This window comes from Antennarius striatus, chromosome 14, assembly GCF_040054535.1.
Source record: "Antennarius striatus isolate MH-2024 chromosome 14, ASM4005453v1, whole genome shotgun sequence".
Lineage (NCBI taxonomy): Eukaryota > Metazoa > Chordata > Actinopteri > Lophiiformes > Antennariidae > Antennarius > Antennarius striatus.
This window is the reverse complement of record NC_090789.1, coordinates 17,880,065-17,903,831: the sequence shown is the minus strand read 5'-3', so window position 1 is coordinate 17,903,831 and position 23,767 is coordinate 17,880,065. Positions and strand designations below refer to the sequence as shown.

Sequence of the window (23,767 nt, the reverse complement as noted above, 5' to 3'; positions counted from 1 at the left end):
AAGTATTTTTAAAATCTAACAAAACATTCCTTTTGTACCGATACTGAAATGCAAATTATAAAAATGAACACCGAACGTAGGCGACACACACACACACACACAAGCAGGTATAAACACTTCTGTTTTTATTGGAATATTAGAATTAGTCATGCCAGTGGTTACATTTCCATGCTGTGGTGACAAAAGCCGGTTAGTTAAACCATCACTTGCATCCAATCCATCCCCCTTGGCTCATTCCTGGCCGTGGTTATTCTGTGGTCTTCTGTCAGCAGCAACTGTTCCCTAAACACTTAAGAATTCCGACATATTGCAAAAGAAAACACCTCGAGTGTTCACGAATATGCAGCAGGACTAGCGGGCCACGCAGGGGACACTCCCACCATCGGCGCCGGTGGGGGCCGATCCTCCGTCAGTGCATTTACACCAGATCCTACGTTAATGCCCATTAATAGAGACTGGTCTCTCCGTTCTCTCGTATATCTGTACATCGCACCTACAGGGACACACCAGAGATCTAAACTCTAACATGGAGACTTCATAGAGTCTGGGAACCACTTGCCAGTGCACTTTCCCATTTACCTGAGCTATGTTAACACCTATGTTCTCCAGCAGGCTCCTATTAAGGCCTTGTACTAATATTAAAGCCTCCATGCCTGTGTTATCAACGCTGCCTTACTGGGTTAGTTTTGGAATTTATTCGCATCGTGAGCTCGGAGTGTCAGCGTTAAAAGGCAGACATTTAAAAAGAACTTCATTCAAACCATACACAGATCAGGAAAATGTTCATAGTGGTGAAAAGATGGAACTGACCCTTTTTTTTCTCTTTTTTTTTTTTGTCTCTGTGCTAAAGTTAAATTCAGAGATCAATGTTTCTGTCTGTGTGCACTAATAAATTAAATGTAAATGGGAACGTTCAATCATGTCGCATTTACCAACCTCAAAAACAACAAAGACTAACAAAAAAAAAAAGGGACAAGTGTACATTTATAGTATGAGAAAAAGTTGAAATCAAATATTTTCTGTGGTTCATAATTTTTAAAAAAAAAGGGTGCGAGTGTGGTGGCGCCGTATCTTGTTCCTTGAAGACGAGGCGAGTGGTTCTGTTGGTTATGAAGTTAACAGATGTCAAAGAGTTCGACATTTTCACTTTTCTTTCCTTCAGTGTTCTCGGTCGAGCCCCGTGTGCGTTTCTCTGCGGTCCGTTGTCAGGTGGAAATCTCTCTCCTGGTACTGTTCAGGTGGCCGGAGGAGACGCTGTGTTTGTGATGTTTCGTGTGTCCAGTTCACAATCACTGAGGCGTCGCATCTCCGTTGATTTCTACGCCGTGCTGCTGTAGCTGCGCTCGAAGGAGAGCGTTATCGTTCTTCAGTTCCTCGATCTGGAAAGAAAAAGAGGGTAAATAAAAGGTTACCGAGGCAGGTCAAATGTGTGTGAGTTCAGACGGACTCGGGGGGGCTGACGGGTGTACGTGGGGGGGGGGTGTTGACCTGTTGTCTCAGCAGCTCGTTGTCCATCTCCACTCGCTCCACCTCCTTATAACTCTCCTGCAGTCTCTGGTTGCTCTGACGCAGCTCCCGGATGTAGTCGCAGGCTTTAGACAGGATGCCTCCTTTACTCTGGAACACACACACAGTGTGACGTTAAAATACAGCACCCCCTAGAGGCCATCAGGGGAGCGAAAGGAAAAGGTGTCGACGTAACGTAAGGCAGCACATGTGGCTGCAGCGCGTCAAAACGCCTGATCCCGACACTCAGACTTGATCTTATCAGCTTACATTCCACATCAGGTTTTCCACCACTCCTGCTAATCCTCCTTGTTCTTTTTCTACAAACCGGTCAGATGTTAGACGGAAGAGAAGTCGTCACCCATCGCCTTAGTAACCAAAAATGAGAGAGGAGCTTGTTTCGGCCTTGTCTCATCTGTGCTTTATCATAAAACAGGCTGAACATTGTTTCATCACAGCATCAGGTCAAATATGAGTTTTCTCTTCAGTCAAAACTTCTGCTGATCATTGGCGAATGAGGTCACATCAATCAGGACCGATGAGGAGCATCATCCTCCCATTAGAACACAGCTCCAGTCAAAAATTAAAAAACCTACAAAGACACCACGGGTTGGAAGACGCCATTCTGAAGGCGGTGTAACGCTCACCGCTCCGGTTCGGCTGTCGACGCTGCAGTCAGGGATGATTTTTGAAAGTGTGACGATCCAGTTGTTTATCTTGTCTCTTCTTCTTCTCTCCACTGCAATGGAAGCAAAAACAACCCTCGTTCAGCGCAAACATTCCTAAATGACCACGACAAGGACATCGCTGTCTCAGACGCTCCTACCTTCGTTGTGCTGCGCTCTCCGTCTCTCGTCTCTCGGCGCCCGAGGACCCTCCACCTTCCTGCGAACACACAGCAAAAGAGTCTGACAACAAAAATCAAGACTAATCGACCTGAATAGATGCACACTTTTGCTGTTATGCATTTTTCCCACATAAGTCAGTCCAGGTCTTAATTATCTTTATTCGTCCTGACTGTCTTACTGGAGAGAAGATCCAAACTTCTCCCTCTGAAGGGAAACGGTTTGTGGGATCAGTTCTAACAGACGTATTCTATGACTTTCATCACAAAAGTCACCAAACAAGGATGTTGATTGTCTGCGAAGGGTCTCAGTCATCCAGGTGGAGGTAAATGAGAAAGAGCAAAACAAAAGGGCTAAAAAAAGAGTCAAGTGGACTTACTGAAGGTTTGATGAAGACGTTTCACCTCTGACCTAAGAGGCTTCTTCAGTTCCTCTTGGATCAGAGGTGAAACATCTTCAACAAACCTTCAGTAAGTCCAGTTGACTCTTTTTCGCCCTCGTAAGTCTCTTTTTGACACTACTGATGGATTAGAGCGCTATGAAACGGCTCGCTCCATCTATAACACGTGATGAGGGCAGGGTGGGGGGGCGTATGTGGAAGTTCTCACCAGTTTGTGCTGCCATGCTGTAACATCTCGCTTTCATCAAGGTCTCTGGGGATGGCAGGTAAGTAGGACAGAGTGTGTTTTAAAGATGTTGGATGTTTGAAATGGAAATAGATGTTTGTTGTTGTATCTTCATTAATCAACACAGTGATAAAACTAATCATTCCAAAAAAAGGGAAGGAAGAGACGAGGAAGGTTTCGATCAGCTGTGAAGTGACAAAGGAAAGGGGCGTGGCGGTGAGAGGTCGGCCAGCCGAATCGGGAGAAGATGTGGTGATCTGGTGACGTGAGGGATGGATGAACGTAGGAAGGAGTGTTACTGTCGTACTTACGTGGTGTAGGTGTGTGTGCGTGGCGCGATGGAACGAGGGGCCGTCGTTTGAAGCACCTCGGGGGGGCTCATCATCACGTAAAACTGACCTGGATTCCAAGAGACAAACAAACGAGACCAGAAACGTTGAAAATTCTCTTGTCTACAACCTCCTCTCTTCTTGCCCCGTTCGGGGTCGCCATCCTTATTCCACTTTAGATTAAAACTCATATTTGTTTGGCAAAGTTTTTTATGCTGGATGCCCTTCCTGCTGCAACCCTCTACACGTATCCGGGCTTGGGACCGGCCTACATCTGGCATCTGCTTCACTCTGACCTCACCTCCCGCCTGCGTGATGGTCGGGTCGGCCGTGGCCTGGACCGAAACAGCCGTGGCCGTTCCATCGCTGACGGTGGCAGCGGGGAAATAAGCGAAGCGCGTCTCTCCTCCCACGCTCTCCCCGCCGGGACTGCCCCCATTGCTGAAAGGGTTCTGGATAACAGCCTAAAGGAAAAGTAGTGCGACCTGTAAACGACTACTATACAGTGTGTAGTTGTGTGTCTGGATCCTGACATCCTCCTTCAACCCAAGTGGGTTCAACACACCTGAGCCACCGCCTGAGGAGTACCGGCAAACGCCGCGGTGGAAACGACGCTGACGGCTCCCGTCCCATCAGCCGCTGCTTCTAACTGATCGTCTGTGACCTGGACCACCCGATAGGTCACCTGTGGAGCAGACGTACAGGTGAATCAGACCAGCTCCGATCTGACATCCCACAACCCTGCTGTAACATTACAGGACCGAGTGACTGGTTATCAGGGGTTAACTTTATCTAGCACGCTTTCCCATGATTCCTTGGGGTCTGTGAAAAATGAACAGGTGCATCAAGAGATGATGCTCAAAATCTCTCTGTGATATAAAGCTGTGAACGTTGAATAGTTTCAATAATTAAAACCCATAACTAACCTTGACTACCAACTTCACCATAAACTTACAAACTCTCTCCTGAAAGTATTTTCCAACTTTCTAAACTTTAAAAGCACGTCTGGCTCTCCTATCAGCTCCGATCACAGACGGAAGATGACTCTTCCTCGTGGACTCCCCTCGTCAGTGTACCGTTTACACATCAACGTATAGAACACATGTGTCAGACTCACGGCCTGGGGGGCCGAAAGTGGCCCGCCAAATCATTTTATGTGGCACGCAAGACCATAAAATGTCAGAATGTCTAAAAATAAAGAGGTCAAATGTGTGCTTTGAGCAAAACTACATTTCCCACAATGCAGTAATTCAGCTCATTTTAACTCTGACAAAAACGATTTGAACAAAGTTAATGTCTTTACTTGTGTCATTATTTTTCTTTGTTCATTGATAGTTTGATCCTTGATTGATGGAGTTTTGTGATAGATGAAAAGGATTTGTTATAGCAGAGAAATAAACGTATTTTTTTCTGTGAAAACTGTAACGTTTGTAACTTGAATAAATAATAAATTCAGAGTTATTTACCATTAAGGAGTCGTTACATTTATTTTACATTACATTGAGTTACACTGAGTTACATTTGTTAGTTACATCTGGCCCTTAGAGGACAGTCATTAAGCTGACGTGGCCCTCAGTGAAAACGGGTTTGAGGTTAACAAACATTAGATTCTAACTATCCAAATACACGAAGCAGGCCTGAGGACGACTCCATTCCAAAGTTAATGCTAAATATTGACGGCTTTTAGCTTTTATCATTACAACATCAATGGTAATCTGAAGGACAGAGCTACAGTAACTATTCTGGTTAGAATAGGTCAACAAAATACACAAATGTACTCATTTTTAAGCTGATATTAAGTAGTTTAAAAATGAGTTTGTTAAACCTCGTCTCTAACAACCTCGTTCCTCTGACAGACGTACAGTTCAGATATTTTTAAACTTCCGGTGGTGTGTGTGGTGACAGCTGTGTGTCGCGTGAAGCTCAACACAAAAAACATCTTCCGATAAAATGTCCAGAAATCACAAACTCCACCTCCACGACTATAAACAACAACAACAACAACAACAACAAAAGACACCTTAAACAAACCATCGCGGTTTAATAATTTTCCTTGAAAAAGAACGAACCACATGACGTATTTGATCGGAATACTTTGCTGCTGACAAACTGACTAAATAATTCTTGCAATTCTACAGACAGTAGAACATAAGAATACAAGTACAGCAGTCCTAAACCTACAAACACAATTGGCTCCGAAAAGTTGTTCATAAATTGAATTGTTCTTAAGCTATTACTCATTAAATGTCAATCTATAATCCCCATTTGAGGTCATTTATATGTCATTACTATTGTAAATACTGAAGTACCGTTAGCTAAGACTCACCAGAAACAACTACAGAGCATAAAACAAGAACCAATGAAGTCACAGACTGCTACACCCCACGACACCCCTGAATTCAAAATTTTACCTTGACCTACTTGCATAGGTCAAAGATCAAAGCTAGTGCTCTGACCTACTTTCATAGATCAAAACACTAGCTTTGATCTACGGTCTTACGCACACTGGCCTTCTCCCTCGTCTTTCTATCTTATCTAGTTCCTGAGTGTACAGAAGTTGAAATCTGACCTTGACCTAGTTTTCTCAAGGTCAAGGTCACGATCTCATTTTCACCCCCTTTGCAGCCTGAGTCATGTGCTTCTTGTTTCATCTTTCTTTCTGCAACGGTTGTGGAGATATTTGGTGGACAAACCAACGTACGAACGTGACAATTAAATACATCAGCGCTTTGAAGCGAAATAAAATCCTGTAGTACCGTAACTTTAACATCTCCACCTCTGCTGAATGAATTTTCTCCTGGGGGGGTGTAGAGGCTAAGCCCAGCTTTAACCCACTGAGGTTTTCCGCCACACTGACGTGAATGACGCGCTGATGTCACTTCCTGGTCATCAAAACTCAGACACGCCCCTTTATGTTTGATGTCTCTGTTTTATTTCCATTAAGTTTCTCACTTATTTTTGACATCCAGTCACCATCAAATTGCAAAACATTCAGAGTTCAGCGCTAGCTCACTTAATGCTTCCGGGAAACCTAACCCGCTCATTATTGGTTCCTACGTCATTTAGTTCCTACTGGAGGATGACCTCGCCAATAATTGGAAAAATATGAGCTAAAAGCAGGTTAAGAAAGAGTTTTCTTAACGGTAATCTATAGTCTACATCGCTGGTTATTAAAACTTTTAACCTGACCTAAATTGTGTTCAGTCTCCATGTGCAGGCAGTGGGTTCGACTACCTGTACATCATAAGGAAAATAATCACTACTCTTGGACAAGCCTCGTTGTATTTTTCTTCTTAAATTCAAAATCATTACATAATTTCAGGATATTTATCTCGACACTTCCCGAATTCAACCCTGAGGTTCTGACCAGAGGTTCTTGGATCTCACCTGTCCTCCGCTGTTCTCTGTGCGGAACTGGTACTGCACATTGTGGTCGGCGAACGCAGCCTGCTGGACGCCGGTGATGGCCACTGCAGCCTGGTCCTCGCCCCCCAACGCTTCTCCTGCAACACAGACCTTCAGGCATCAAGACGCTGATGCTACACCGAGGCAGAACCACACAAATTCAGATGGGGGGTGTGTGTGTGTGAACGCTGACATAATGATTGATGACATTTTACTAAAACGTCCCAAAAGTGACTGTGGATGTGCCTCCCATCAGGAGCAGGTCATAGGATCTCCTCCATATAATCACTGAAGTCTGATTTTGCTGCAGGAGTCAGAAAAATCTGACTTTTGGGGAAACTAATTTAGTTTCTGTTGTGTTATTGTGTGATTTGGTTACCACAGCCGATAAATTCTGGATTTTGACAATAAACCAAACAAAGAAAGGGACTGAATAATGTTTCTCTCAATCGTAAACTAAAATCATGTTAATAACTAAGTAAGAACAAGGATCATGATATTTCTCTACGATTAGTATAATGGTCCCACCTTCCTGCAGCTGCACCACCTCGTCTGATTCCTGTTTGTCGTGACTGGAAACAAAAAGAGAACAGAAATGAATGGATGTAAAGCTGAACAACCCCCCCCCCCAAGCATCCCATCTATAGATGTGCACTCAGCAGTGGGTGAGGGGCGAACCCTGGTGGTAAGAAAACAAGATGGATAACAAGATGTAAATTAATGTCTAATACTGGATATATTTAGAAGCGGCGCGCAAACATGACAGAATGAATGTGAACCTACACCGTTTGTCGGAAAGTCAATAAAAACTAAACATTTTTGATTAAAGTTACAAAAAAAAAATGTTCCAAAAGCCTCCGGGTTAGTTTTACGCTTCATAATGTAAATTATACTATTAAATAAATTAACGGCACAGAGAAACTACATGTTCTTCTACAATAACTCTAAAAAAATTGCTGTGCATTTGTGTGTTTGGTCCAAAAAAAACATAAATAAAATAAAAGAACACAGTTATCGTGATGTTAGACTTTTGCAAAAGGGCGCACTATTTCCTTTGGTAACGTCAGCGCGGGCTGCGTAAAGCATCATCCCCATCGGGCGCGCAGCCACCGGTTCCAGCATTATAGGCCAAATATGAAACAATGCACACATGTACACACTATGTGGGACATGGAGGTCATTAAAACAGCTCCGGGGAGAAGCCTTTACAGGCCGTGGTGGGAGCCATGGCCGAGCAGGAAGCGGCCAAACAGCAGCCTCTCACCTCGCCGCGCTGTCTAGACTCTGCTCCAGCATATCCATAAGGTTCTGCGGGTGGATCACGGCGATATTCAACGACACTGATTTACGGAGATGGAAGCGCTGATCACGGGGACAAACACACGGGTCATGTGAGGAAGACAGTCCAGAACACGTGAGGCGCCGATCGGGTAAAAGGAGCTAAGATGGAGGCCGTTGGAGGAGAGGAGGAAGTCGTCTGCGTCTGTGCGGAAAAGCAACCAGATCGCGTTTACGCAGCTTCGCCGAGACGGCGGTTTCTCCCGGAACGGGTTTCAGAACTTTATAATCCTCCGATGCAGCTGTTGGAAGCCCGAACCGGAGATCAGTTCCTTTATATTCACTGTAAATCCTTTTGTCCTTGGTGGTTTTGGTTTAGTCGCTGCGTAAAGCTGCTGCTGATTATCCGCGTAAAGCTGCGGGCTGCGCCATGCGCTCCAGAAGATATGGAGTGGACTCGTTAGTACTCTACTTATTTATTCTCTTATATTACTAATTCTAATCTCGCGGTTGTTGATTTCTTTGTACGGATTCAAAATAGTGTATGTAACCTGATATCCACGTGACTTTTATATGAAAGTTTGCGGACTCGATGCGGATCATCTGCTGCTCTTTTCATTTCTGCGTTCCAGTATTTGTAAAGATGGCTTTATTTATTTTTTATTTGGACACTTGATGTAACCGTATGCACTTCCCTGGCAGCCATGTTTGACTAAGTATTTACATAAACTGACAATCATGTCCTCGGCGGCCCAGTCCCCGGGTCTTCTTGCCCAGGTGACCACAGAGATCCAATACGGGTTTTCTCTCAAACCACATGACTCGAACTGTCGCGGCGCGTCCTGCGCTCCCCCACCGCAACTCGGGTGTGCGTTTTGTTCCACATCTTGAACTCATTTTTTATTTTAGAATCTCAGGATGGGTCGATTCTGGAGCAGTTCAGAGGATCCCCGTGTCGTTTTTCTGCTGTCTGCAGGCGCAGGAAAAAAAATAAAAAAATAAAATCGAACGTGACGTTTGTGATCATCTGTTTTGGTCGTTTTACCGAATGAATCTGACGCAGCTGCACCACAAAAACATCACAAAATATACCCCCCCCCCTCTATTAAAGTATTATTTTTGTACTGAAGGGCATTCAGTAGAACCAAGACCAAAAATAAACTTTAATTTGTTTGAGTTCTAGTTACTAACCTGTAACATTTGACAGGAGTTTGGTTTGTAGTTTGCATTGTTGTCAACAGTTTTGTAAAATTCCATCTGTAATATTAATGGAGGTGAAATAAATGGTTTAACTGGAATCACTGGTTGTGTTCGACTCTTCCTGCCAGTCCAATCTTAGTTTTAAATCTTGTAAAGTCGACCAAATGGAAAAGATGGAAACCAAAGTCAGAATGTTAGAAATGTATTCCACACCTTTATGGGTAGGTTCAAGTGGGAATTAAAACTAAAATTATCTTAAAGTCCTTTGGATGGATTAAAACAGCTTTGGATAACCATGATCTGCAAACAGAACCTACACAGACATCCTCCTTGTTTAAAGTCATTTTTCACAATCCAAAAGAATGTCGGAGAACATTGTCAAGTTTTTTACGCCCCACTAAATATTTAAGGCGACAAGCTTACGTGTGTGAAAATAATGTATAAAATGTAATGATAAATTAAGAGTTTTCTCATATTTTTCCCTGCTTTTCTATACTCAGTGAAGACATAACAGTCCCCAACAATAAGGAACCATCATGTCCACACTGAGGCCAGCATCTGTGTCAGAAGAGCGCACCACCCCCCCCCATTTGGAAGAGGTTGAAATTGAACTTGACAGCGACTTATTGTCCCACTCTTACTGCTCGTCCGTCTTATCCAACAGTGAATTTTGATGTTTGTTTTTTTTTTTAAACTAAAAATGTCTCTGGATTATATCGAGTGATTGTTAAAATGTATGAATATAAATATCTGTGTGTCACCCTGGGGCCACATTAAGGTCATGTGTGTTTTAATTTCTTGTTAGTATTTCCTGTTTTATTTTGGCGCTCAGATACTGTACTTCCTGCCCCTGTGTGTTTCACTTCTGTGTGATTACCTGACCGGCGTCACCCGTACCTCATCACCCATCCTCTCCTGTGTTTTTTTGTCCATGTGCTGACCTTTGGCTGCTCCAGTTCATCAGTTTTTTTGGTGCTTACATGTTACTAGATTGGCCTGAAATTTGTACCGTTTCACCCTTTTTTTGACTTTCTTCTTTGCCATTACTCGTATTTTTGGACTCACTTTTTGTGTACCAAAACCTTTTTCTGAAATAAAGACCATGTGTTTTTAGAGTCCTGCTTTAGAATCCTGTTTATTGGCTCCAGTTTGATATATAGAGGTGCAAAATAAAACTATAGCCGTGTCTACTGGACTGTTAAAGTCATTTTTGTAACCAGCAGGCCTCTTATATGAAAAAAAAAAAATCTCAAAAAGATATTTGAAAAGAAAACCAGTTTCTTTCATGATTTATTCTTCTTTAAAACACAGAAAGCAGATAATCTCTTTAGATGGAGGTGTTTCATCAATGTTGGAATAATCTGGACCAGATTAGATAGCTGCAGAAAAAAGGATTTAAGATAAAAAATAAAACAGTTGTTCTTAAAGAGTTGAAACAACGTGAAAGTCTTTATGCTGACGTTTGAGCACCGTGGGTCAAGTTAAGGAAAAAAATCATCTGTCAGGCCGTAAATCTGCTCAAATGATGGCCTGTACGGATCACATAGCGCTGCGAGTGTCTTTGAGTCCAGAGTGACTCATCCATTCAGACTGCAGACCGCTACAGACGGGGAGACAACTCACCAAGAGCCAAACTGGAGGCCAACCTCTGCTCTCCTCCCATCTCATTCTTTCCTATATGGGTACTCTGAGATGGATTTGTAGGCAGCACAGTGAAACACTGAGCTGTGCGGAGAACAGAGGAACACTGTGATCACAAGACTACAAAGAAAACTTCAAGTCTGCAAACATCCACCAGAGGTTCACTCCAATCTGATCATCTTAGAAAAGGTAAATCCTCTCATCTGTTGGAGGGACATTTAAGATTTTCTCTCTTTTTTGGATAACTACTTCCTGTCTTCTGCTAGTTTTATCCAATTCTGCTCAAATGAGTCAGAAAATTCTGTTAACCACGAGTTATGCTTCTTCATTTCGATCCTAAACGTACATTCATGACTTTTTATAATCGCTCTGTAACTTGTGTTGAACTTTGAATGCAGAATTGTAGTCAGAACCGCAACTTCCTCCATCCACCCACGTCTCTCTAAAGTCTATACTACATCAATATGTTGCCATTATTTGCTTATATATATCAGAACAAAAAAATCATTTATTTTGAATGAAAAGCACTTATATATAGAATAATATGTTGATTTATTTCTTGAAACCTTGCAGATCTTTTCCATGGCGACTCCTAAAAACACTCCCCGTGGTGCGAACACACCACTTTCCCCCAACCGCATCACCCGGCTCCAGGAGAAGGAGGACCTGTCCAACCTCAACGACCGATTGGCCGTCTACATCGACAAGGTGCGATCTCTGGAGGCTGAGAACGCTGGGCTGCGCCTGCGCATCACCGAGTCGGAGACGGAGGTCACCAGGGAGCTGACGGGCCTGAAGGCGGCCTACGAGAACGAGCTGGCCGACGCCCGCCAGACTCTGGACTCTGTGGCCAAAGAGCGAGCGCGTCTGCAGCTGGAGCTGGGCAAGCTGAGAGAGGACCACAAGGAGCTGAAAGCAAGGTGGGCCACAGCAGGGAGGGGGGCCCTTCATAACAGAGGCCCTGCATTCCTAAACAGAACCTGTGGTTGTTTTTACATGGACAGTATTTTCCGCGCCATAAGGCACCTAAAAAGCTTTAAATTATCTCAAAAACCGACGGTGCGCCTTATAATCCAGCGCGCCTTATATATGAAAAAAATATTTTTAAATGGGCCATTCATTGGATGTGTGCCCTATACCCCAGTGAGCCTTATAGTGCGGAATATACTGTCGTTTCTACAGTAATTCCCCACAATATTCATCTTACTGATGAAAAGCCAAGTTGATACGCCTTCTCAAACAATGTGGTGCGACCAGTGTGGTGGCTAGCGCTAGCCATTTGTGTAGAAGAGACTTCACTGACTCAGTTCATTGTCTCTATTGTTATACCACATTATATACTGGTATCCCATAGTTAACACTTGTGGCCACAATGGCTGCTGTTCAGCTAAAGTAAAGATATAATCTGGTCAGAATGGCCAAACCGTCTTATGAATTGCTGCTTGTTGGCATTGCGACACTGATATAACACAATTACACACGTGACTAGTCGCTTCCTTCTTAAGATTTTTCATTTTTAAACCTTTGTTCGTCAATGGGACACGGTTAGTTCTGCTGGCGGGGGCCACGCCCTGGCTTTAGCACACCCTCCTCATCCTTCAGTGCAGTCTGGATTCCTGTATGCCACATCTTTCCCATGCTGCCACATCCAGAGCGTGATGACTAAGTTTTTCCCCCGTCTCCTCCTTCACCTATCCAATCGTTTTACGGTACGTGGCAGTGGATAGAGCGCTCCGCTCGCCCTCGCCTCAGTTATTTTTCCATAAATACTGAGACGCAGGCAGTTTTGTGTTTGGCAAAGCCAAGCTGTTGCTATAGCAACGTCTCAGTTAAACACCAACGGCTGTGGCTTGTGGCTACCGACTGGATTTAAGTCCTTGTGGTTTATGAGTCATACGTGCCGAGGTCTTTCCCCTGCTTCAATGTCATCCGAGCTACATCCTCATCCAAAAATAATTCTGATTTGTTTCAGCAAACCGGATAACGTGTTCTACTTTCCATTTGGTCTCTCTCTGTCCCTATTTTATTGACTGGAATACCTGTTTAAAGAACTTTTGACTGTTTTTACAGGAACACCAAGAAGGAGTCAGATTTGGCTGCGGCGCTGCTGAGGCTCAAGGACCTGGAGGCTCTGCTGAACTCCAAGGACGCCGCCTTGACCACGGCTCTGGGAGAGAAGCGGAGTCTTGAAGTGGAAAACAAGGATTTGAAGACGCAGGTTGCAAAGGTGAACTGAAACCTATGCTGAGTTTGAAACTCAGTCCATGTTTCTCTGTAGCTGTATCACAAATCCTGGTCTCATACTCCTCTTACTCCAAATCCTTGAATTTATTTTGGTATTGTAAATATTTATTGACTTCTTTGACGCTTTCTTAGTTGGACACCAGTTTAGGCGATGCCCGGAAGCAACTGCAGGACGAAATGCTGAGGAGGGTGGATGGAGAGAATCGCATCCAGACCCTCAAGGAGGAGCTAGATTTTCTAAAGAATCTCCACTCCGAGGTGAGTCTCCATGAGAAATGTTCTTATCATCATCATCATCATCATCATCAGAGAATCACTTTCACTCATTACATCAGTACCCATGAGTTATTTTAAAAATGCACAACTGTAGCGGAAGCTTTTGGTTGTTCTCTGACAGGAACTTCGAGAGATAAAGCGGCGCCACGAGTCTCGTATGGTTGAGCTGGACAATGGTCACCTGCAGGACTTTGAAAGCAAGTTGGCGGAGGCTTTGATGGAGATGCGTACCCAGCATGAACTGCAAATCAAAATGTATAAAGATGAGATTGAGAAGACCTACAATACCAAGGTAGATCCTCGAGTTCATGTGGTGAAAAGGCAAAAATGTGAAGTCACTTCTTGTGTTTTCTCTTGTGCATCAAACTGCTGTTGGGGTCAAGGCTCGGGCGCTGGTACAAAGCGTTATGTGAACACTTCCTTTCTCGATGTTTTGGTGTTTCAGCTGGAAAGTGCTCGTCAGTCTGCAGACAGGAGCAGCCACCTGGTGGGAGCAGCTCATGAGGAGCTGCAGCAGACCAGAGTCCGTCTGGAGTCCATGTCCGCTCAGCTCAGCCAGCTGCAGAAACAGGTCACCAATGGTTGAATGCAAAGTGCATTACGTCATCATGATTTGTGGGGGAAAGAGGCAACAAGTTATTTTTAGGATAGTCTTCATCCCAAAGATCTGTTGTTGTTTTTTGCATGATCCCAGGAAGTCACTAACGTCTGTAATCCTCTTGAGTGATAGAGGGTTTTGAACTGACAACTGTGTGACTGCAGCTGGCCGCCCGTGAAGCCAAGATAAGGGACCTGGAAGACGCCCTGTCTCGGGAGCGGGACACCACCCGCCGTCTGCTGGGAGACAAAGACAGAGAAATGGCTGAGATGAGGCAGAAAATGCAGCAGCAGCTGGACGAGTACCAGGAGCTCCTGGATGTGAAGCTGGCTCTGGATATGGAGATATGTGCCTACAGGAAGCTGCTGGAGGGAGAGGAGCAGAGGTACCGCAGTCATCCTGGAGACATTTACAGTAACCTGTTTTCTTCTTTTTATTAACAAACATCTAAATCATTCTCCCTCCAGGCTGCGTCTCTCCCCCAGTCCCCCGCCCACCAAAGTGACAGGAAGCCATTCCTCTTCCTCCCGGCCGGTCCACCACACCCAGAGCTCCGCCAATAAGAGGCGGCGCCCGAATGACACCGACAGCGAGGCATCGAGCTTTGCAGGTGGAGTTGTGGCCCGCACTCGCATCACCCAGCAGGCTTCAGCCAGAGGACGGGTCACTGTAGATGAGGTGGACCTGGATGGGAAGTACGTCAGACTCAGCAACAAAGCAGATGAGGTGAGTCGATGTCCATGAAAGTTCACGATCATCTACGGAATCTAAATATTAATCTGATTAATCCGTGCTTCTCATCCAAACATCAGGATCAAAACTTGGGAAACTGGCAGGTGAAGCGGCAGGTGGGATCTGGTGCTCCTATCATCTTTAAATTCCCACCCAAGTTTGCTTTGAAGGCTGGTCAGAGGGTCACGGTGAGCAACCGGGTCACACAGCTGAGTCCCACATGATGAACGTAGCATCAGACGCCTCACGCCGTTCATATGGTCGACAGATCTGGGCTTCAGGCGCTGGTGGAACACACAGTCCCCCTTCTGACCTGGTCTGGAAGACTCAGTCCTCCTGGGGCACGGGAGACCTGCTGCAGACCACCCTGATGAGCGCCAATGGAGAGGTATACTAAATCAATCAATGGACACAGTTTGAAAGCCTGACGTGCCACCATTATTATTATTTTTTTAATCAAGGCTACAGATTTGCTGTCTTTCCTGAGTTTTAAATTGACAATACTGTAAATGAATGGACGCTATAATACTTGTTATCCAGGAAATGGCGATGAGGAAGGTCACCTGCACACATCTTGAAGATGATGACGATGAAATGGTGAGAAGAATTGTTTCAAGAACATCTAACGTGACAGAATATTCAGTATGTGGAGATTTCTTATGTAGATATACATACATTCATTCTTCATAATAGAGATGACATCCACCAAAGATGAAGTATAAGATTCTGTGGAACACTTTTTTTTTTTTTACAATTAAATTAATAGTAATACTGTAATCTGGTGATTACTTTATATGTCAGAGAATTATTTCTACAAAAAAGAAAAGCCCACTGCAATTTATTTACAATCAAAATAGAAATACTCCTATAATATTCCTAATAATTGAATATATAGCCTCTAAATAAATTCTGATAATCATACATGATACATAATCAATAGAGGTTTCCAGTGTGTTATTACTGGAAGGTGGATCATTAATACGAAGTGCACGTCTTGGCCTCAGCAGGTGGCTCACAGCACCTGTGGAGACGCTGAATACAACCTGCGGAGCCGGACGGTGGTCTGTGGCTCCTGCGGACTTCCTTCAGACAAATCCACTAACTGCCCCGTCACCTCAGCATCTCGCTCCTTCCGCACCGGGGGCATCTCTGAGGGCTTACTGCCCCACTCCTATGTGTTCAGTGCCAGCACTCCTCGAAAGGTGGGTGGTGGATGGATGACTTACTGGAAATACAGATCATTTATTTTCTCTTTGAGGCTGTATGTCTGTTGATAATCATTGTTAACTTTAAATAAATAGATTTGTTTCTGATGATAATAACTTTGTCAATCCGTCCTCAGGCTGGACGCCGGATGGAGAGCTGTCCAATCATGTGAGCCTCTGGATCCACATTGAAATACTGTTCTATTAGATATCAGTTAGCAATTTTTAACAGTTTCTAGTAAAAGTTTCAGTGATATATGTATTTTGGAATATTTTCCAAAATGTTTGGATTGGTTTGTATGCATTAAAACTTTATACTTTTTTAAAAATTTAAATGTGAATAGGTATGCTTATGAAACATTATCTTGACTTAACAATTTTGTTTTTTTTGTGAGGAGATTAATTTACTGAGCAGTGAAATGCAAACTTACTGGCTGCTTTAGTTTTGGCTAGTTTATCAAAATTTAAATAAAAGAATAAATAACATGTTATTTGTGGCTGTGTTAATATTCACAGCCACTGTTTCTAGAGGATAAATTCATATTCCAGTGTGCTGTTAATAGCACTGTTTACTGAGCGTTCCATGACAGTCTGTAAGCATGTTGCAGCAGGGTTACAGTAAATTAATTTCTGCTCATTAAATTAGAAAAATGTCTTCAGTATCAGCATGAACAGAATCAACCTCTGAGACAAACTGATGCCAAAATCAAGATAATGTTGTGTATTTTTTACTGATTGTAATAAACATATTTTCATAATCCTATCATATTTGTCATGAATCAATTGTGATGATACAGCCATTTGAGACATATGGTACATCATGCACAGACCATAATATACGCTTTACTTGTACTATTTTATACAGCTTTATATTTTATATTCACAACATAATGTAGGAAAATATTTATTAATTCTCATTTTATTCTAATACATTTGTCTCCCAAACACTGTGTTTCAGCTGCAATTTGAAAAGGAAGATCATATGATAAATCAACATGACTAATTTTGATATACTACAGTATAATTCAGTATATACCAGTAGAATACTATATACCAGTAGATTACAGCCACCCCCACCACCAAAAAATAAAATAAAATAAAATTCCGACTATGGCCCTTGACGCTATTTCTCCTATTCGCCTCCTATTCGTACTTTTATTTTGAAATTAGGGCGGAGCAAGGTTTAAAACCCGGAAGTGACTGACAGTCTGTGGGCGTGTCTTTGCACAGCAGCCACTTTAAGTCAACATATTGCTGTTTTGTAAGTACTGAAGTGTTATTAAATTGATTTTATGCTGAAACGTGTACATAAGTTTGTTTTGTGAGATTGTCCAGTTAACATTAGTTGAGTTTCTGACATTTTTCGTCACGAAGTCAACCAAAGTCAGACTACTAGCAGTTGAGCTACTAGCCACCGAAGAGCTAAACGTTAGCATCACAACATCTGAGCGGTGTGGAGCTCAGAAGCTGATCTTTACTTCATGTTTGTCATTTATGGACCTTTAAAAACCCCGTAATCGTTCATTGTTTCCACAGCAGCAGCTGTGGAAACAATGACGGTCACATATAAAGTCCAACTAGATAAAGCACACCTCACAATTTGGTAAAATAGGATGCTAAATTACTGCTGATTGTTTTTGTCTTCATTTTAATCTTACTCATCTGTCTTAATAATTAAATGATTAAAGGATAAATTGATGGACATTAAATAATTATTTTGTGTTTTATCAATTGGAAATCAAAATATTTTTTGCTCCAGCTTCTCAATTCAAACTTTTGTTAGTATTATGTCATTGTAAATTAAACATGCTATAATCATATAAAGTAATTTGGTTCTTGAAACATCAGATAAAAAGTTTTGTTTGATCACAGGTTGATATAGTCTGACAGCTTTAGTGGACTGAAACAGTGTGTACCCTAAACACATAACACTTGCAGCAATGAGCAACAAAGAAAAGAACGAAAACATCAAAATGATCAGTGGACGAACTAAAATTAATCAATGGATCTTTTCAGCATCAGTTCAAACAAAGTACATAGACTTTGAGCTTTCATAATGAAATTGTTAGTTTTAAACAACAGGTATTTTCAAAATTATTATGAATATCATTAAATGTATGAACACATTTAGGAATAATGAGTTCAGTAATATATTTCAGCTCTATTTGGTGTGATCTTTTCTGTTCAGCAGTTTTTAATTACAAGTTAATGTATTAAAGTTAAAATATTACAGAAAAAAATACACAGTTTACTCTGATCACAGATATTTTTGTCATCTCCGTTGAACACATTAGCCAAAAGTAGCTGGTAGCACAGGAATACTCTTATCAGAGTTTCAGTCTGAGTCATGCTGTACATCTCAGGCTTCAGTTCATGGTGGTCTACTTCCATTCCAGGAGTCTGGATCCATCTGATGTTGAACGTTCGAGCTTTGTTTGGTATCGGCTTCCTGGTGACCTCAAGAGTTACGACAGTCCTCACTCAGACTGGGGTATGTCCGCTTTCAACTGCAGCTAACAACCAGAAGAGGAGCTGTTTCAGTAGCAGGCCGGCATCCACCATGGCCCAGACCATTAAATATCTCGGGTGAGGTTTTAAACATTGAACAAATAGACTTTATTTGCGTAGACAGTCCAAAGTAATATGATGATGCTCCACAGGCAGGAGGAAGCTCAGCGCATCGATGAGGAGCTCTTCACTGAGTATGGCTTCAGTGTGGACCAGCTGATGGAGCTGGCTGGACTCAGCTGTGCCACGGCCGTTACCAGGGTGAGACCTTATTTTGGCCTGAAGGAAATTACATTACATTACAACACACAAAGGAAGTGTGTATTAACATATGTCTGACCTTTATGCCCCAAGAAAATACCTTACAGACTTTTCAGTTATCAGTTCTGGATGTTTCTTCACAAAAAGTCTGTTTACTTTTCAGGAAACCAGGTTTTACTGTGACAGAAGCAGGATTATTGTCAGTTGGTTGTCTTCTGATGGTCATAGACTGGTTGTGATGTAGTGCTCTGTCCGTTCTTCCTGCAGGCTTATCCAGTTACCTCCCTGGTGAAGGCCAGACCTTCTCTGCTTGTGATTTGTGGACCAGGGAACAATGGAGGCGATGGTTTGGTCTGTGCCCGACACCTGAAGCTCTTTGTGAGTGTCCTTCAGTTGAGTGATGGTAAAGTCGATGTAGTGAGAGTACATTTTATTTCACTTTGTTTCATGTATTTTCATTTTCTTGCCGTTCTTACTTCAACGGAATCTCAGAACCTTTACTATATTGCTTATATATTTGACTGTACAGAAGATATGTATACTAAATGACCCCTTAATTATTATAAGATGTAAAATCATATTAACAGAAGTAGCGAATGGATACAGTTCCTACGTTTGTCATCAAAAACTTGAGATGAGAGTCACTATTTCACAACTTTAGTCCTTTTAGTCTGGATTACTCTTTTGTTGGTAGAAGGAATATCTAAGCTTGTGACAATATTTCAGAATCACAGGTGACAGCGCTACCCAGTACGTCACCGTCCCAAAGTTTATGAAGCATTTAAATTACTAAGCTGCACCTGATGCATATCATTCATAATAATCCAATGATATGCAGCAGAAAACACAATTAAAAAGCGCGTTTAGTGTGATGAACACTTCTTTTTGTTGCTTTTTTATTTTTGGAGAGATTACCACCATGGTATCTGTTTATCTTTGCCCACAACTATGTGTTCAAACTCCTGGTCTGTTCGGTATGGATGCTGGTTGGTGTTCAGACTATGATTGATATTCTCTGTCCCTTTGAATGGCCCTGTCAGGGTTATGAACCTGCCATTCTCTACCCAAAGAGACCGAACAAGCGTCTGTTCCAGGGCCTGACCACACAGTGCGAGAGAATGGATATCCCCTTTCTGACGGAGATGCCTGAGGTTTGTTGGTAATCAATTCCTAATGTCGAAGGTTTATCCACAGTGGTGATGTCAAGCTTTGTTTCACCTTATTAGATCAGTTAAATGAGGTTTGGATGAAGCAAAGCTCTAATGATCCCTGTGAGGGTTAGAGTTTCCATCGCAGCAAACACCACTTAATAACTGGTGATAGAATGATGATGCAGTCTAGAGTAATGGATTTGAATGATCAAGAATCAAGAATAACAAAATTGGATTCTCTCGTTCTTTCGGTGCAGATACATGAAAAAGAACAGATACGAGACAATAAAAAAAGGGACAAGATAAAAATAGATAAAAACAGACAACAATACAAAAGGAAACAGGACAAAGGGGCAGGATGACGTCTGTCAAACATTCTAACACCCATAATGACATACATTATCGATAATGAATGTTAAATGAATGTAAAATGTTAAATTGCACATAGCCACTGATGCATGTATGTAAGCATATTTTACAGCAGTTTTATGGCATTTGAGTAAAAGCTGTTTTCCAGCCTTGCTGGTTTTAGTTTTTATTGCCCTGAACAATTTTCCTGATGGCAGCCGTTCAATCAAGCTGTGACCAGGATGTGACGTTTCCTTTGTGATGTTCACTGCTTTCCTGATGCAGTGTGAACTGTACAGTTCCTTCCAGGGAGGGAAGGGGACACCCAGTAAATACCCTGGACGGCTTTGATGACCCTCTGGAGCGTTTGTCTCTGTGCCACTGTGCAGCTCCCGTATCAGCACAGAGGCTGTAGGTGAGGATGCTCTCGACAGAGCAGTGGTAGGAGGCCACTAGCAGATTTGGAGGGATGTTGAATTTCCTCAGAATCTTCAGATAGTAAAGTCTCTGCTGGGCTTTCCTCACCAACTTGGGGATGTTTGTGATCCAAGTCCTCTGCCATGTGGAGATTTGGGCAGAGGGACTAGAGTTGAGGATTTCAGACAGGGAGGTATGGACTGGGACGGGGACTGGTTGAAGGTCCTTGAGAAAATCCCAGCCAGCTGGTCTGCACTGGTCTTTAGCACCCGTCCAGTGACGCCATCGGGTCCAGCAGCCTTCCTCAGGTTAACAGCGTGTGCCTCTTGTTCCTCCACTGTGAGGGTGAAGGTGGTACCGGCTGTCAGACGGTCTGTGTCTGTGTCTGGTGACTCTGCTTCAAAGTGGGCAAAGAAGAGGTTTAGCACCTCTGCCAATGAGGCGTCACCATCAGCAGTGCCGACTTTGGCCTTGTGGTTGGTGATGTGCTGGACCCCTTGCCACACCTGTGCCACACCTGCCTGTTGTTGCCGCATAGATAGCCCTCAATCCTCTTCCTGTAGTCAGTCTTAGCCTTGCAGATGCCTCTCCTTTGGTCGGCCCGGGCCACGCTGTAGACGACCTTGTCCCCAGACCTGAAGACGATGTCTCTCTTCTTTAGCAGCTGCCAGACCTCCCTAGTCACCCAGGGCTTCTGGTTGGGGTAGATCGTTAGCATAAATGCATAAATGATGTGTGAAACCAGAGACCTATAGTTTGGACAACATTGGGAATACTTTACACCTTCTGTAGAGTTCATTTTACCTCAAGAAAGTTGTGCATCCCTGGGATGCGCTTCAAAAAAAATTTGTGCATCCCAAAAGTAATAACAGTATACGGTAGAAGCGTATGCAAGGATTAAGTTTTGCCAATAGTACAATATAAAAACTAAAGAAACTGTTAATTTGAATGATTTTATTAATAACGACGTCATAACTTTTTAAGTAAAAAGAAAAAAAAAGTACAATTATAAATTAGTTTTATCAAAATGTTAAAGCCTGGTAGTCATTAAAAAAAAACAGTTCTAGAAAAAAAAAAGAAAGATGTAATGCAGTTTTTCCATTTTTGATTTTCACTCAGTAGTTCTTTGCCTTTAATTCTCATACTGTGTTCTCCTGTGGACACTGCACCAAGCTGACAGAGCCTTCTGCACACACATTTCAGTAATATCTGTCAGAAATATGTCTCTTTTTCTTCATTAACTTTTGATGGTTTTTTATTCAGGAAAGCACTCATTGTAAGCTACAGCTTATGTGCAGACGTCGTGTTGCCTTTTGGTTGGTTTTAATAAAGCAGAATCACGCAGGTGAGTCTTGTGATGAGAAACTCACACGAGATCAAAACATAATGGGGATTTCCGGGTTCGAAATTTAAGTGGAGAAATAGAAAAATTGTGAATATTTTTGTTGAATGGAAGAGCATTTGAAGCTTCCGTCCCAGGGACGCGCGCTTGTCTGATGATCGTGCCTCCCTGCCAAAAAATGTGCGTCAAAGACGCAAAGACACACGTAAACGAGAACACTCCCTTCTGTATGTGAGGGTAAAAGTGTTGTTAGCAGCATCAACAATTAATGTGAAATCTTCTGTCTCAGGCTGACGTGATCGATGAGGCTTATAACGTGGTGATAGACGCCATCTTCGGCTTCAGCTTCAAGGGGGCTGTGCGAGAGCCTTTTGCTTCCATCTTGAATGAGTTGAACAAGACGACAGTCCCCGTCGTCAGCATCGACATCCCCTCAGGTCTGTCCTCACACAACACTCACTGTTCTTCCATCATCTCATGGTTTAATAAGATGTACAACCACTCATATGGTAAATGAAGGAGCGGGCCCCCAGGCTGAATTGTGACATCCTGTTTGGTTGTATTTATTTTTTGAAGGTTGGGATGTGGAGCAGGGAAGCGTAGGTGGTCTGCAGCCCGACATGCTCATCTCTCTCACTGCTCCCAAGAAGGCTGCCTCCTTGTTCAGAGGAAGGTACCACTTCTTAGGAGGCAGGTTTGTGCCGCCGGAGCTGGAGAGGAAGTACCAACTCAACCTGCCTCAGTACCCCGGCACGGACTGTGTGTTACAGCTGTAGCTGGTGGTTGGTTTCGTCTCATATCTCTTGAGTCTGGAGGTGAACCACCATAGTGTCAACCATAGTAGTCAGAATGTAAAGGATTCAAGAGCGAGCGATGCTCTGACCAAAAGTGTGGAGTGAACCGGTGCCTTTGAACTGCTGTGTATTTAAACTACTGTTCACTGACTGCATGCGGGATAAACATGTTAATTGAAACTTGACACAGAGCTAGAACAGCTGCATCTCTGCTAAGATTTAATAACTTGACCTGATTCCAGTTTTCATTGTTTATTTGTTCTTCAAAAGAGATTTCTTCTTGTAAAATCACAGATTAATTGCTGGGGTCGATTCAGTCCTGTGAAAAAGTTTTAAACATGAACGACTGGAGTTCTGCACTGTTACTATTTATGTAATGGTAGTACTGTAAAATATTTTGACCGATCATTAAAAGGGTGACTCTGATCAGAAGGTGTCTGTCACGTGTACTTTTTCATTTTTTATTTGAATATCTGACGATTTCATTGTTTTTTTTGGGGTAGGTATTCTGAAACAACATTCTGAAAGCCTGATGAACCACTATTATATTTTATGCAGAATACACAACTTTATTCAACTGGAGCAGTGTGGAACCTAAAAATATAACATTGATGCAGCTATCGGCAACAAAGAACAGAAATGATCAAAATGATCTGTGGACCAACAAAAATGAACCATCAGATCTTTTCAGCATCAGTTTTAACAAAATAGACTTCGAGCTTTCATAACGAAATTGTTTGATTATTTTTTAATTATGAATAAATTATTAAATGTATGAATACATTTGTAAATAATGAGTTCAGTAATAAGTTGTAGCCCTATTTGGAGTGATCATTTTTGTTCAGTAGTTTTTAATCCTAGACTAAAATTACAAGTTAAAAATCATGTTTTAACATTCAAAGATTACAGAACAAAGAAAATACACAGTTTACTCTGATCAAGGATATTTTTGTCATCTCCTTTTGACATACAAGCTGAATGCTGCTGATAGCACAGGAATAATCAAAGCAAACGCCCTTAATGGGCTTTGACTACAAAGCCCATAAAAAGGAGTGCAACAG

General features: G+C 42.6%; 3 protein-coding genes across 5 annotated transcripts; 2 read left to right on the top strand and 1 right to left on the bottom strand.

Annotated features, from left to right (window-relative positions):
* Nucleotides 1–108: 108 nt before the first annotated feature.
* usf2 (upstream transcription factor 2, c-fos interacting) lies at nt 109–9,691 on the bottom strand. Of its 2 annotated transcripts, XM_068333432.1 has the most exons (11): nt 7,976–9,691; nt 7,240–7,283; nt 6,694–6,809; nt 3,872–3,991; nt 3,608–3,770; nt 3,289–3,376; nt 2,960–3,004; nt 2,333–2,391; nt 2,154–2,245; nt 1,489–1,617; nt 109–1,379 (listed from the first exon to the last, which is right to left on the bottom strand). In XM_068333432.1, exons 1-11 carry the CDS (start codon nt 8,011–8,013, stop codon nt 1,290–1,292), a joined length of 984 nt encoding a protein of 327 aa, XP_068189533.1. In that variant the 5' UTR covers nt 8,014–9,691; the 3' UTR covers nt 109–1,289. The 2 variants fall into 2 exon arrangements, with proteins under 2 accessions (XP_068189533.1, XP_068189534.1); XM_068333433.1 differs by lacking the exon at nt 2,960–3,004.
* A 1,091-nt stretch (nt 9,692–10,782) lies between these two features.
* LOC137607801 (lamin-A-like) lies at nt 10,783–16,648 on the top strand. 2 transcript variants are annotated; one of them, XM_068333793.1, is made up of 13 exons: nt 10,783–11,019; nt 11,404–11,750; nt 12,901–13,057; nt 13,207–13,332; nt 13,472–13,642; nt 13,796–13,921; nt 14,113–14,333; nt 14,416–14,674; nt 14,761–14,868; nt 14,949–15,068; nt 15,221–15,277; nt 15,688–15,882; nt 16,023–16,648. In XM_068333793.1, the coding sequence occupies exons 2-13, from the start codon at nt 11,413–11,415 to the stop codon at nt 16,056–16,058; spliced, it is 1,914 nt and encodes a 637-aa protein (XP_068189894.1). In that variant the 5' UTR covers nt 10,783–11,019; nt 11,404–11,412; the 3' UTR covers nt 16,059–16,648. The 2 variants fall into 2 exon arrangements, with proteins under 2 accessions (XP_068189894.1, XP_068189893.1); XM_068333792.1 differs by having other exon boundaries at nt 15,685–15,882.
* Nucleotides 16,649–17,066: 418 nt separating this feature from the next.
* Nucleotides 17,067–23,132, top strand: LOC137607298 (NAD(P)H-hydrate epimerase-like). Its single transcript, XM_068332960.1, has 7 exons — nt 17,067–17,146; nt 18,282–18,471; nt 18,546–18,654; nt 18,922–19,032; nt 19,695–19,805; nt 22,202–22,349; nt 22,489–23,132. The coding sequence occupies exons 2-7, from the start codon at nt 18,299–18,301 to the stop codon at nt 22,686–22,688; spliced, it is 852 nt and encodes a 283-aa protein (XP_068189061.1). The 5' UTR covers nt 17,067–17,146; nt 18,282–18,298; the 3' UTR covers nt 22,689–23,132.
* Nucleotides 23,133–23,767: the final 635 nt, after the last annotated feature.